Raw genomic sequence first — 10,458 nt, forward strand, 5'->3', positions numbered from 1 at the left:
TTCCTCGCTGTCTTCGAGCACACGCCTATTAATTTCAACATCTTGAAACCGCAAGCTATTCATTTATAGTAGTGGGTTGAGAAAATGTATGTTTGTGTAGGTATCATATAATTCATAACCCATAATTAAAATTACTAGTGCCATACTTAATAATTTGAAGTAAATAGTAGGTTTGCTTTATGCATGTATCAGTACAATATTGATTTTTCCTCTTGAGCGCAACCTTGATTTCCTATTTTAAAGACTTGTATAGAAACTGGTGAACATATGTAGTTTATCAAAATGAGAGTTTACCATTGACACCAAGAAAGCTAGTTTATTTTCCAGTTTCTGTTGTTTACAAGTAATTACAAAAATGTCTATTTTTATTTCTTATTTTTAAGGCTTTGTTTAAAAAATGATTCATGCATGCTCCTTTAGCTCCTGTTAATTTTGACACACCTTATCATGTCTTGTTTCACACTTTTTTTGATTGTAACTTTCTTAAGGTCTTTGGCAGTGATTGTTAACCCTTTTTTGCATCCCTATCATTCTGACAAACTTGAAACCCAAAACTAGTCATAAAGGGTACAAGTGTATGTCCCCATCTGGTCGCATTTTTGTCTGTGAGGTGACTATATACAAGTTTTATAACCCAAAACTAGAATATATTTGAACTTGGCGTAGTTGGAGCACACAAACATAATTGTTGCAGGCATTAAAAGCAAAGTCAGCAATTACAACAATCTGCACGGATATATAGATGTCGTAAAGCACAATCTTTTTATTTTCTTATTTGTTGAGTTACTATTTCAATCACAAAGTTGCCAATTTCAATACTAGGTATATAGGAATGGAAATCCTTATGGAATAGCTGAAGGTATTGTTTTCAGTATGCCATGCCGATCAAAGGTAAGTTTGTTTACCGTGTCTTCATTCTTTTTAATTTCTAAAATTGCTTTTATCCCTCCTGTGATGAAAGTTTTTATCCATTTGGGTGATGGTGATTATGAACTTGTCAAGGATGCGGGCAGCGAATAGCTAAGGTATGAAACTTCATACATTTTATACCACAACTTCAAATTTGGTAAGTACAGGTTCTTATGTGAGTTATTGAGAGTAGAAATAAGTGAAGAAAGAAATATATATTAGGGGAGGGGGAGGGGGGACTATATACTTCATTTCTCGAGCTTCTAATCAGCTGAACAAACAGCAGGTCATTGGTGGAAAAGAAGTTTATGTGCCATTTTTTCAAGGTTTGTGTACTTCTCTTTTGAATTTAATCCTTTACAGATTATATATATATATATATATATATATATATATATATATATATATATATATATATATATATATATATATATATATTGAGCTTCTTGATTGTCATGTTTAGAGAAAGACATACCATCTCGATTTCTAGATGAGAAAAAGTATGCTAAGCAAGCTTCTCGTGGTCAAGTAAGCATTCTTTTAATTATAAGCTTATCTTTAAGCAATTGAGTTGAAACTGTAATGCTTTAATATGCTTCTAGGATGAAATGCTGTCATTGTTCTTAATGTTTTGATAATTATATTATAAAATAAGATCTCCATTTATATTAGCAATACCAATGCAAAACAAGATCATTTTTTAGCTTGGTGAAAATGCTTTATTTTTATGTGTTTAATTGATTATTTGGTATACGGAATTGCAATGATTAAGGCTTTTTTAATTATGTGATTATTTATTTACTATTTTCATTGTTGAATTTTGACCAGGATTTATAATGTAAGTCTCATACGAGACATTAGGTTCAATTATATTTGAATATTGTTATTGCCATTCATGAACAAAAAGCAAAAAATTAAAAAAAAATTAATAATTCTACATCGGCTATACAGATAACTGATGTAGAATGCTTTACCATGGGGTAACATTCTACGATGTTTGACGGCCACACCCGATGTAGAATGTTGACAATTCTACATCGGTTATTAGGAAAATCGATGTAGAAAGCTGGCATTCTAAGACGGTTTAGATACCAACCTGTCTTAGATTGGGGAGAATTCTACATCGATTGTCTGAATAACCAATGTAGAATGGTCAGCACTCTACATCGGGTTTGGGTCGACACCCGTCTTCGAACCTAAGCCATTCTACATCGGTCGTTCAACCATCGTAATAAGACAATGGTGTTTCAACGACGCCGACTATGATGACGTGTCATAACTGATATAGAAAGACGTTTTTAACCGATGTAGAAAGCCTTTTTGTAGTAGTGTGGGTTGACATTCTACGACAACCGCTACGACGATGGTTAGAAATCGACGTTGTATGTGTTGTGTAACCGATGTAGAAGCACCGTTTTCCAATAGTGCAGGGCAATTCTTGGATTCACCTAGTCCATCAAACACAATTTCATCTCAGTCGTTAGTGGTTAATTAGCTCAATTCTTGTGTGCATGATTTGGGGTAAGGACCTTGAAAATAAGGTCCCAAGTAGACCCAACAACAATGATAGACTGGACCTGGTTAGTCTTAAAAAAAATAAAAATTAAGTGATTTAAGGATTTTATAGAATGGGTATACAACTTAGGATATTATTTATTTTTTTAATGTTATTTTATTTTGATTACCAAAACTAGGATGACACAACTAGGATGCTTGTTATTTCTGGTGGATCCATATTTACTATAAGGCTTGTCCCACTACTACAAAAACATGAATTAACATTGTCAAATCTACATCAGTTATTAAAAAACCGATGTAGTAAATATCGCGGTGGCATTTTTGAAATTTATAGGAACTTTTTGACAAGTTAATGACGGTTATTATAAAACCGCCTTCGATCTACATCTTACAAAGGCGGTTTTTATAAAATCGCCTTTGTTCTTTAAGTGGACCACGACGGTTTTCATTGGCATTGTCTTTGAATTGCAAATATTTTAAATGAATTTTTCTACTTTGTAAGCTCACTAGTATATAAGTACTCTACGTGCATCTATCTGAATTCTCTTTATAGAGTAAACCCTCTTTCACTCCCAACGCAATCGCAAGCTTCATCTTGACCTCCTTCACTCTGTCGTGAGGGTCAAACTGTGCTGCAAGCTCGGTTGTCGTCGCTGATCCTCCACTGCGGCGTGTTCTGCACCTGGCAGTGACTACACTGTCGCTGAATCTGGACTCCAACGGGCTGGACCTGGGCCTCGACCCGCTTCTTCTGCTTCTTCGCGGGCGGCAAAGACGGGAGCGAGAGCAATGTGCTGCCCAATGACCACACACGAGTGTTGGGCTTCCTATTCCGTACAGTTCTCGCCTTGCTCGTTATTTTCATTTCCCACGAAAAACGAGGCATTTTCTTCATTGAGGGTTCCGATTCAATAAACTGGTTCGCTTCCTCTAAACGAACCAGGTATAAAAGTGATAGCTCTGAGAGTGAATCATCCTTTTCCCTCTTGGTGATTACTTCAATTCACTACTTTGATATATGAACAACTGTTCTTACATCTTGGGTCTTTCATTGGGCTGATTTGCCTTTGCATGAGTAGGATATCCCTGATGGTGACTGGTTTTGTCCATGTTGTCGTTGCGGGATTTGTAGACAAACCAAAATAGAAGGGATTGAGGATGGTGATTTACTTGCTTGTATTCAATGTGAACATAAATGTAAGCTGATTTGCATATTTGCTTCAATATTTCATCCATTCTTTTTGTGAGTTTGTTTTTCCAGATGACTGCACATGTTGATCAATATTGTAATGTTTATGATATTTTTTGTCAACCTTATGTAGATCATGTTGGATGCTTGAAAGATAGAGAAAAATCTGAGTCACGAAGATATATGAAAAATTGGTTGTGTGGAAAAGAGTGTGAACAGGTATATCAAATCCACCTCCTTTTTTTCTTCTATAATTAGGAGAATTTTAATCATAGTTTGCATGTAGAATTAATAAATCTACTTGATCTCCTTTCAAACTTTCTTTCCTTTCCTTTTATCTTCTTCTATTTATCGTGATTTTGCATTCCATGAAAGCATTACTTTACCCTTTTTTTTATGAAAACAAAAGTAATCATTGTCAATTACTTCTCCATATGTAATTCTAGTTAACTATTCAACACGAGATCTTATAGAATTCATGTTTTCTAGTCCAAGAGTTAGTTCTTTATTAAGGTCATATGTGCTTTTATTTATGGTTTTCATTTAATAGAAACAATGGAAGATTTTGGTTATGGATATATGTTAAGACATCCCAAGAAGTACACATTTAAATTTAAGGCTTTGTTTCTTCATTATATAATGCTAGAAACATTTACTTGTGTGTATTTTTTGCAGATATATGAAGGACTCCAAAGTTATTAGGAAAGCCACTTATAGTGGGTGCGAACAATCTAACATGGACATTGATGAAGTTTATCAACTCTGAGAGTTGTGATGTTGGTAGTACTAAGAATGACTTATTGGCAGAGAAATACAACAAACTCAGTGTTGCACTTTTGGTGATTTCACAATTTATAGTTAATTGACAAGATATATATTTTTGTTTTTAATTTTTACCTATCCATTACACCATAATTGACAAGATATATATTTTTGTTTTTAATTTTAAATACCCAACCCTTGTGATGTTGGTATTCTAACTTGCATTTCATTTTACAGGGTATTTGGACAAAAAGTAGCAGAAGTACCACTTGTAGGTACCAGAATATAATATCGTCGACTTGGAATCTGTCAAATTCTAATGGATGAGCTTGAAAAAGTAACATAAAAAAGCATGCAAATGTATGCGCATTTTCCTATTTCTTTTATAAAAGGAATTCCTACTGCATTGTTTTATGAAGGAATTCAAGTTAAGCTATCATCAATTTGGATCTAATTTCTTATCCTATAAGGTTTCATATAATCAGCTTCTCATATTGCAATGTCCATTTTGGACAATCAAGTAACTGCTCAAACACCATGCTACATTAGGATATTCCTCTCATATTCTCCTCGATCTTGCCATTTCTTTTTCTCTCCATTAGGATATTCCTGTCAACTATTTTTTAGTTCATTCTTAATGTATTAGCAATTTAACATGAGATTTTATAAAGCATAACTAAAAGCTATTAGCATGATCTTGTGTTATGTAAATCATACACTTACTTACTCTCAATTAACTTCTTTTCTATGTAGTATAATCTGTCTGTATTGAATTTAGCAAGAGCGGTTATAACTTAAAATAATTACAATGTCAGATTTTACTTAAAAAGTCCCGATGTTCCTGTTATTTTCTTAAGTATAGGATCATTTTTTCAGTTGATCTTTTCTTTTTATCAAAGGCTCACACAACTCGGAGTGGAGAGGCTAGTCTTGCTTGATGTTTATGGTGTGCTAGAAACATGGACCAATTCTTTTGGTTTTGCAAAGATGACAAATTTTGAGAGGTCACAGTTCTTGGACTCACCTAGTCTGGTTTTATCTCAGTGGTTACACTCACCTTAGTTACACCAAATATACAATAGTAATACAATATAATTATAGGAGGTGCTGATGTAATTTAAGCCACTATTTGTTGCTCTTATGCCTAAGATATCTCTTAGATTTAGTACCTGTTATTTGATCCTTAGCCTACTATGTTATTCTTATTTTTGACTTTTTTGTACTTTCCTTAAGTAGAGGAGATGATAAGGGGGCTCATTCAGGTATCTTGGGAGCGTGTGGCAATTGGTATTTCTTTTATTGTTTGCACCATTGCCCAAAACTTGAAGCTATAGTGGCTAGGCATATACAAGCACAATTTCAAACCTCTGGCAAGCAAGCTCTTCAGGTTAGCAACTTATTTTGAACTAATATTGTGCTCATTTTTATCTTATATTGTGACAACCATGTATGTGAGCCTGTGAGTTAGTTATTACTTTGGTATTGGTCTATCGATTTTGCCTTTTTTATTTAATTTTTTATCAATGTTAGATGAACCAACTAATAGCAAAGAGACTAAATAATCATTTGGTGATTTATAATTTTGGGAATCATTTTTTTTATTTTTTTTAATTCTAGGAACCAACTAATACCTCTTTCTTTGATCAGTTTACTGCAGTTCCAGTCATAGTAACAACTTACACATTTCATTTTAATGGTACCTAATTACTTACCTTCCATTTTGTTACAATATTACACCTCCTTTGAACTTTAAAGAACCTATAGATTTTATATTGCTGATAATTGTTTTAATTTACTTGTAGTACATCCAATTGGGTTTGAGCTTGTCAAGCCATCAGAAATGGCAACAACAGTTCGAATAGCATTGCTGCTTTGTGGTGTCATCCAATTGGGTTTGTGAGCCTCACTCTAGTGCTGCTTGTCTTAAGCTACATTGCTACTATTGTTAGTAACTTTCATTTTTTATTCCCATAAGTTCATTTTTCTATTTTAGTTTCTAGTGTTTTTCTAATTTTATTCTTTATAACATATTTTATTTATTTTTAGTTTTCGTAAATTTATATTTTTTCTAATTTTAGTTCTGATAAGATTTTATTTTATTTTATTTATAGTTTTCATAAGTTTACATTTTCAGGATTAAAATTAATAAAATGAAAGTTTACCTGAACTTAAAATGAACAAAATATCTCACAATGATCAAAATTGAAAAACTCAAACTCACAATATTTAAAATTGAAAGTTTACATTAATAAAAAATAATAAAATGTTAACTTACATAAATAAAAAACATATTTAATTTTTTTCCGTAGCTTTTTGGAGCAGAATTTTGTGAAGACAAGCTATCTTTAATTGATTGAACTCATTCAAGTATTCCTTTTTTCAGTGTCCTTATTTTTCTGATGGAATTATTATATATGCTTGAAATTCAAATATATGTATTGCTCCATTTTTTAAAGGTAGTGAACCATGCCAAGAGGTTATACGGTGTACCCAAAACTGGAATTGTATGCAAGAAATCACACGTGGAGATTCCTTAAGGGAATAGATGAACAATATAATTAACCTCATAAACTTGGGTGAATCCAACTATATATTCCATTTCAGAAAATGTACATGTGCAGTTCTTCACTAATGAAGGTTTAAAATATATATAAATGGAGAGCAAATGTCTCTCATTCCTCTGTTTTGCTCGAAATACCATTGAGTGATCCTCCTTCAAGAAGGGCCGAGAGAGAGTTTTCCTCACGTGTATGCACTCTTAAAGGTAAAACCCCCTTTTCCTTAATAGTCAAGCGACATGACCATGAAGCATATGTATCTGTCTTCCTGCCATTGTAGACTGTTGAAGCTTCAGAAAATGACAGTTTACCTTTTGTTATTGATTTTATATATTAGCATTAGAGTTTTTCTCTCTTCTATGATAGTGGATACACTCTTATGTTTCTTATAACACCTTTTTGTACCTTAGGAAATTCATGGTTTACTCAGGCAAGGTGCTATTATTGGTAAGATATCTTCAAAGCTTTCACCATTAGTATTTACTCTACTTGAATTTCCACCACCCATAGGAAATAGGTAAACTCATTTATCATGTTAAACACTAACCTTGTGTCAATTAATTTCCAACATTACGGCAAATAAATAAAATCTGACTATAATGCGTAATGTTGCAGTTGATTTTCTACCCTGAATCAGATTATTTAATTATGCAGCACAACTAAATATATGATTGAGAGTAGGTCCTTAATTATCACATCAAACTAGCAGTCATTTTTAAGGTTGACTTAATTGGTACATATTATATGTACTTGTGACCAATTAGGCATCTACTTGTTCATAAGTTTGAAGCGTGATAATATAACCTTTATTTGGTTTATTCTAATATATTTGTATTATTCGTACATAATTAAAATCTTATTTGTTCAATTATCATTTAAAGTTTTCCTACATTATAAAATAATTATCAAGGAGACGTTAATCATTGAAAAATAATGATATCGATTCATCATAATTAAAATAAATTATTTAATTAAATCATTGTCCTTGGTGATAGGTACTTGCAAACTGGACCTATTTCTTGGCAAGTTTGTACACTTAACTGTAGGTCTGGACCTATTTTTTGGAATTTAATTTGCATTTTTTAACTTTCATTTTTTAGAAAAGAAATATATTTTATCTATTATTTTTAAATTTTAATGCAATGTATAATAACTATTATTTTTTCAATTATATCCTTACCTTTGCTTAATTTTTTTAATTATTTTGCATGTATCAATTGAGAAAAGGGAGAGAGAAATAAACTATGCCAGGATAACATATAGTTTATATGCAAGATAAGCTATGCAAGGATAACATATAGAAGAATGCTTGAAGACTAGTTTATATTTGCAAGGCATATCTGTCTTAGTAATCAAATCGTGGTTAAAATTCTGGATTGTCAACCTGATTGCTGAATTGTAAATCACATTGAATCATAGGATTCGGAAATCTAATGAAAAAAATAGCTTGAAATATTTCACATAAATGTAGTGCTTAATAATTTTAAATGAGACATGCAAACACATGTAGTATATCTGTTTTTTAGTTCTAGATGTCTTCTCAATGAATTTATTATATAATCTGCTGTTAGAAGTTCAGATAATCTTTTTTTGTGCAAACTTCAACTGAAATTAGAGAACGTGATTGGTGCAATGTGGTCACTTGTCATATGGATACTGTCCAGGTATATTGTCATACCCTAATTTCGTCCGGGGACCATTGTTTGATGGCATGCAACCTTCGCTTGACCGCTTCGAGGAACTGGACACCCATCATTAAACAATCCGTGAAGTTTCGCGACATGTCGGGAGTCGAAAGGAAACATTATTGCGCAATCTGTAAAGTTATGTAACGTTCCAGAAGCTGAAGAGGGGATGGTTGCATAATCCGTAAAGTTTCGTGACATTACGGAAAGAAAACAAGTATCGTTACGTAATTCGTGAGGTTCCGTAACGTTATGAAAAAAGAATTAGCAAAAAAGGGGCAAATGTGGTGTATTTAGTAAAATGGGGAGTGCAAATAGTAATTTTCAAATCTGACCCTTCTAGAGGTTTCTGGGCATTTTCTTGCTTAAGGTGGAAGCAACCTAGCTCGCTTGGGCGAGCTGGGTGGCAACCACCTCCCTCGTTTTGTTAAAAAATGGCTTCCGGGGCTTCCAAGACACCCGTAATGCTTCCGTAAAATTCCCATAACCCTAAATAAGCATATTTCACTTAATATGGGTGAGAAGAAAGATAAAAAAAGAAGAAAATCAAGTGCTATAGGCTTTCGTAACTTTTCCATAAATTACGAAAGAAGGGGGGTGAACTTATCAAAATGGGGGGAGGGTGCAAATAACAATTTTGAAATTTTGAATTGGGCCTTCCAGAGTGTTTTTCGAAGCTGGATGGCTTCTGGAGGAAGCAACCCAGCTCGCTTGGGCAAGCTGAGCTCTCCTGGGCGAGCTGAGCGGCAACCTTCTCCCATTTTTTCTTATAAATAGGTGAAAGGGGGTTGGTCTAAGGGTCCTTGATCCCCCTGGCTATGCATTTCAGCTGTTTTGGGTGAAAAAATTATTTCTGTGAAGAAAATCCAAGCCGAGGTGCTTCTGTAACGCTTCCAAGATGTTTCCGTAAGCAAATCCGTGAAGGTTTTCCTCCGTTCTTTGTTCTTCAACGGGTAAGTTTCCAAATCTAAGACTTTCAATTCATTTCTTGTTTTTTTGGCTTTCATCTTTATTTCATTCACTTTCGGTTTCTTTTCTTCCGTTTTTAACGAGCTTTGACCAATCGTTTAAGCCGTTTTCTCGCCTAATAAATGATAAAATGAATTTCAACCGATCATTTGCATTGTAATCTCGTTTAATCACTGTTAAAACAAAATCTAACCGATCGTTCACGCTGTAACATCGGTTAAACAAAAAAAAAAGCAAAATAATAATAAAATAATCAAAATATCTTTAAATAAAATAATAATAAAAAATCGATCGGACGTTTTTCTTTGGAAGTTTCCTTGAATGAATTGACTAATAACCAAAGTGAAATTAAGGCTAAAATCAACTCACAAATCAAGCTTGTCTGCAAAAAATCACTAAAAAACCATTTTAAGGTCCAACGCCTTAAACGATCCTCTTTGCTTTTATCGGTTAACATGGACCATTCAAAAGCATAAAATCAATACATCACTTTACTGCCTTTTACGAGAACTACGTAGGTCTGATTTCCTCTTTGATGGAGGATACGTAAGAGCAAAAGCCCCGCTTTTGTCGACTTCGTGAGATGGTTAGAGATCCAACGCCTTAGCTTTCTCACCAAGTAAAATGGATCATTTTAAGGTCCAACGCCTTAAATGACCACCTTCCAAGTAAAAAGAATCACTTGATTCGCCCATTTTGAAAGAACTACGTAGGTCTGATTTCCTTATTACAATTAAAGAATACGTAGGAGCAAGGGAAACACCCTTGTCGACCACAAAAAGACAAAAATACAAAAAAAGCATAAAAAGACATAAAAACGTAAAAGGAAAAATAAAACAAATTGAAGTCATATTTGCACACTTGATTA

At 33.3% G+C, this 10,458-nt stretch overlaps 1 protein-coding gene across 3 annotated transcripts; it reads left to right on the forward strand.

Moving 5' to 3' along the window:
- Nucleotides 1–415: 415 nt before the first annotated feature.
- Nucleotides 416–6,345, forward strand: LOC114421262. 3 transcript variants are annotated; one of them, XR_003668515.1, is made up of 9 exons: nucleotides 416–891; nucleotides 1,003–1,235; nucleotides 1,373–1,437; nucleotides 3,750–3,835; nucleotides 4,292–4,455; nucleotides 4,616–4,738; nucleotides 5,612–5,765; nucleotides 6,026–6,074; nucleotides 6,181–6,345. XR_003668515.1 is itself a non-coding variant. In XM_028387110.1 (4 exons), the coding sequence occupies exons 1-4, from the start codon at nucleotides 5,366–5,368 to the stop codon at nucleotides 6,276–6,278; spliced, it is 315 nt and encodes a 104-aa protein (XP_028242911.1). In that variant the 5' UTR covers nucleotides 4,746–5,365; the 3' UTR covers nucleotides 6,279–6,345. The 3 variants fall into 3 exon arrangements, 1 of the variants encoding a protein (XP_028242911.1); XR_003668514.1 differs by lacking the exons at nucleotides 416–891; nucleotides 1,003–1,235; nucleotides 1,373–1,437 and adding an exon at nucleotides 1,824–3,624; XM_028387110.1 differs by lacking the exons at nucleotides 416–891; nucleotides 1,003–1,235; nucleotides 1,373–1,437; ... (1 more) ...; nucleotides 4,292–4,455; nucleotides 4,616–4,738 and adding an exon at nucleotides 4,746–5,382 and having other exon boundaries at nucleotides 5,615–5,765.
- The last annotated feature ends 4,113 nt before the right edge of the window (nucleotides 6,346–10,458 follow it).

Source organism: Glycine soja, chromosome 8 (genome assembly GCF_004193775.1).
Source record: "Glycine soja cultivar W05 chromosome 8, ASM419377v2, whole genome shotgun sequence".
Lineage (NCBI taxonomy): Eukaryota > Viridiplantae > Streptophyta > Magnoliopsida > Fabales > Fabaceae > Glycine > Glycine soja.